Source organism: Scyliorhinus canicula, chromosome 6, assembly GCF_902713615.1.
Source record: "Scyliorhinus canicula chromosome 6, sScyCan1.1, whole genome shotgun sequence".
In the NCBI taxonomy this organism is placed as follows: domain Eukaryota; kingdom Metazoa; phylum Chordata; class Chondrichthyes; order Carcharhiniformes; family Scyliorhinidae; genus Scyliorhinus; species Scyliorhinus canicula.
The window spans coordinates 2,029,495-2,032,393 of record NC_052151.1 but is presented as its reverse complement, the minus strand read 5'-3'; the positions used below and the strand labels follow the sequence as shown (position 1 = coordinate 2,032,393).

Below are 2,899 nucleotides of genomic sequence, written 5' to 3'. Positions count from 1 at the left end.
CTGGGATGGTTTAGGGCTGGGTGGAGTGGGACTAACTGTGGGAGGTGCTGGGATGGTTTTAGGGCTGGGTGGAGTGGGACTAACTGTGGGAGGTACTGGAATGGAGTGGGACTATCTGTGGGAGGTGCTGGGATGGTTTAGGGCTGGGTGGAGTGGGACTAACTGTGGGAGGTGCTGGGATGATTTCGGGCTGGGTGGAGTGGGACTATCTGTGGGAGTTACTGGGATGGTTTAGGGCTGGGGTGGAGTGGGACTATCTGTGGAAGGTGCTGGGATGGTTTAGGGCTGGGATGGAATGGGACTATCCGTGGAATGTTCTGGGATAGAGTGGGACTATCTGTGGGAGGTACTGGGATGGAGTGGGACTCTCTGCGGGATGTACTGGGATTGAGTGGGGACTATCTGTGGGAGGTGCTGGGATGGAGTGGGACTATCTGTGGGAGGTACTGGGATGGAGTGGGACTATCTGTGGGAGGTACTGGGATGGTTTAGCGCTGGGATGGAGTGGGACTATCTGTGGGAGGTACTGGGATGGATTAGGGCAGGGTGGAGTGGGACTATCTGTGGGAGGTGCTGGAATGGATTTGTGCTGGGATGGAGTGGGACTATCTGTGGGAGGTACTGGGATGGTTTAGGGCTGGGATGGAGTGGGACTCTCTGTGGGAGGTACTGGGATGGTTTAGGGCTGGGATGGATTGGGACTATCTGTGGGATGTTCTGGGTTGGAGTGGGACTCTCTGTGGGAGGTGCCTGGATGGTTTAGGGCTGGGATGGAGTGGGACTATCTGTGGGAGGTGCTGGGATGGAGTGGGACTATCTGTGGGAGGTGCCTGGATGGTTTAGGGCTGGGATGGAGTGGGACTATCTGTGGGAGGTGCTGGGATGGTTTATGGCTGGGAAGGAGTGGGACTATCTGTGGGAGGTGCCTGGATGGTTTAGGGCTGGGATGGAGTGGGACTATCTGTGTGGGGTGCTGGGATGGTTTATGGCTGGGATGGAGTGGGACTAACTGTGGGAGGTATGGAATGGAGTGGGACTATCTGTGGGAGGTACTGGAATGAAGTGGGACTAACTGTGGGAGGTGCTGGAATGGTTTAGGGCTGTGTGGAGTGGGACTAACTGTGGGGGGTGCTGGGATGATTTCGGGCTGGGTGGAGTGGGACTATCTGTTGGAGGTACTGGAATGGAGTGGGACTATCTGTGGAAGGTGCTGGGATGGTTTAGGGCTGGGATGGATTGGGACTATCTTTGGGATGTTCTGGGATAGAGTGGGACTATCTGTGGGAGGTACTGGGATGGAGTGGGACTCTCTGCGGGATGTACTGGGATTGAGTGACACTATCTGTGGGAGGTGCTGGGATGGAGTGGGACTATCTGTGGGTGGTGCTGGGATGGAGTGGGACTATCTGTGGGAGGCACGGGGATGGTTTAGGGCTCGGTGGAGTGGGACTATCTGTGGGAGGTACTGGGATGGAGTGGGACTATCTGTGGGAGGTACTGGGATGGAGTGGGACTATCTGTGGGAGGTACTGGGATGGAGTGGGACTATCTGTGGGAGGTACTGGGATGGTTTAGGGCTGGGATGGAGTGGGACTATCTGTGGGAGGTACTGGGATGGATTAGGGACGGGTGGAGTGGGACTATCTGTGGGAGGTGCTGGGATGTTTTAGGGACGGGTGGAGTGGGACTCTCTGTGGGAGGTACTGGGATGGTTTAGGGCTGGGATGGATTGGGACTACCTGTGGGATGTTCTGGGTTGGAGTGGGACTATCTGTGGGAGATGCCTGGATGGCTTAGGGCTGGGATGGAGTGGGACTATCTGTGGGAGGTGCTGGGATGGAGTGGGACTCTCTGCAGGATGTACTGGGATTGAGTGGGACTATCTGTGGGATGTTCTGGGTTGGAGTGGGACTATCTGTGGGAGGTGCTGGGATGGAGTGGGACAATCTGTGGGAGTTACTGGTATGTAGTGGGTCTATATGTGGGAGGTGCTGGGATGGTTTAGGGTTGGGTGGAGTGGGACTATCTGTGGGTGGTACTGGGATGGAGTGGGACGATCTGTGGGAGGTACTGGGATGGAGTGGGACTATCTGTGGGAGGTGCTGGGATGGTTTAGGTCTGGAATGGAGTGGGACTATCTGTGGGAGGTGCTGGGATGGAGTGGGGACTATCTGTGGGAGGTGCTGGGATGGTTTAGGGCTGGGATGGAGAGGGACTATCTGTGGGAGGTACTGGAATGGAGTGGGACTAACTGTGGGGGGTGCTGGGAGTATTTAGGGCTGGGTGGAGTGGGACTATCTGTTGGAGGTACTGCGATGAAGTGGGACTATCTGAGGGAGGTGCTGGGATGGTTTAGGGCTGGGATGGTGACAGACTATCTGTGGGAGGTACTGGGATGGTTTAGGGCTGGGATGGAGTGGGACTATCTGTGGGAGGTGCTGGGATTGTTTAGGGCTGGGATGGAGTGGGACTATCTGTGGGGGGTGCTGGATGGAGTGGGACTATCTGTGGGGGGTGCTGGGATGGTTTAGGGCTGGGATGGAGTGGGACTATCTGTGGGAGGTGCTGGGATGGTTTAGGGCTGGGATGGAGTGGGACTATCTGTTGGAGGTACGTGAATGGAGTGGGTCTATCTGTGGGAGGTGCTGAGATGGTTTAGGACTGGGTGGAGTGGGACTGTCTGCGGGAGGTGCTGGGATGGAGTGGGACTATCTGTGGGAGGTACTGGAATGGACTGGGACTATCTGTGGGAGGTGCTGGGATGGAGTGGGACTATCTGTGGGAGGTACTGGGAAGGTTTAGCGCTGGGATGGAGTGGGACTATCTGTGGGAGGTACTGGGATGGATTAGGGCAGGGTGGAGTGGGACTATCTGTGGGAGGTGCTGGAATGGATTAGTG

General features: G+C 56.5%; 1 protein-coding gene across 1 annotated transcript in view; it reads left to right on the top strand.

Moving 5' to 3' along the window:
• The first annotated feature begins 2,586 nt into the window (after positions 1-2,586).
• The window catches only part of LOC119966911 (heme-binding protein 2-like), a 35,598-nt gene continuing 35,285 nt past the window's right edge, over positions 2,587-2,899 (top strand). Inside the window, exon 1 of the mRNA XM_038798868.1 lies at positions 2,587-2,610. Coding sequence (XP_038654796.1) covers positions 2,587-2,610 — 24 coding nt within the window. The remainder of the gene's footprint in view (positions 2,611-2,899) is intronic.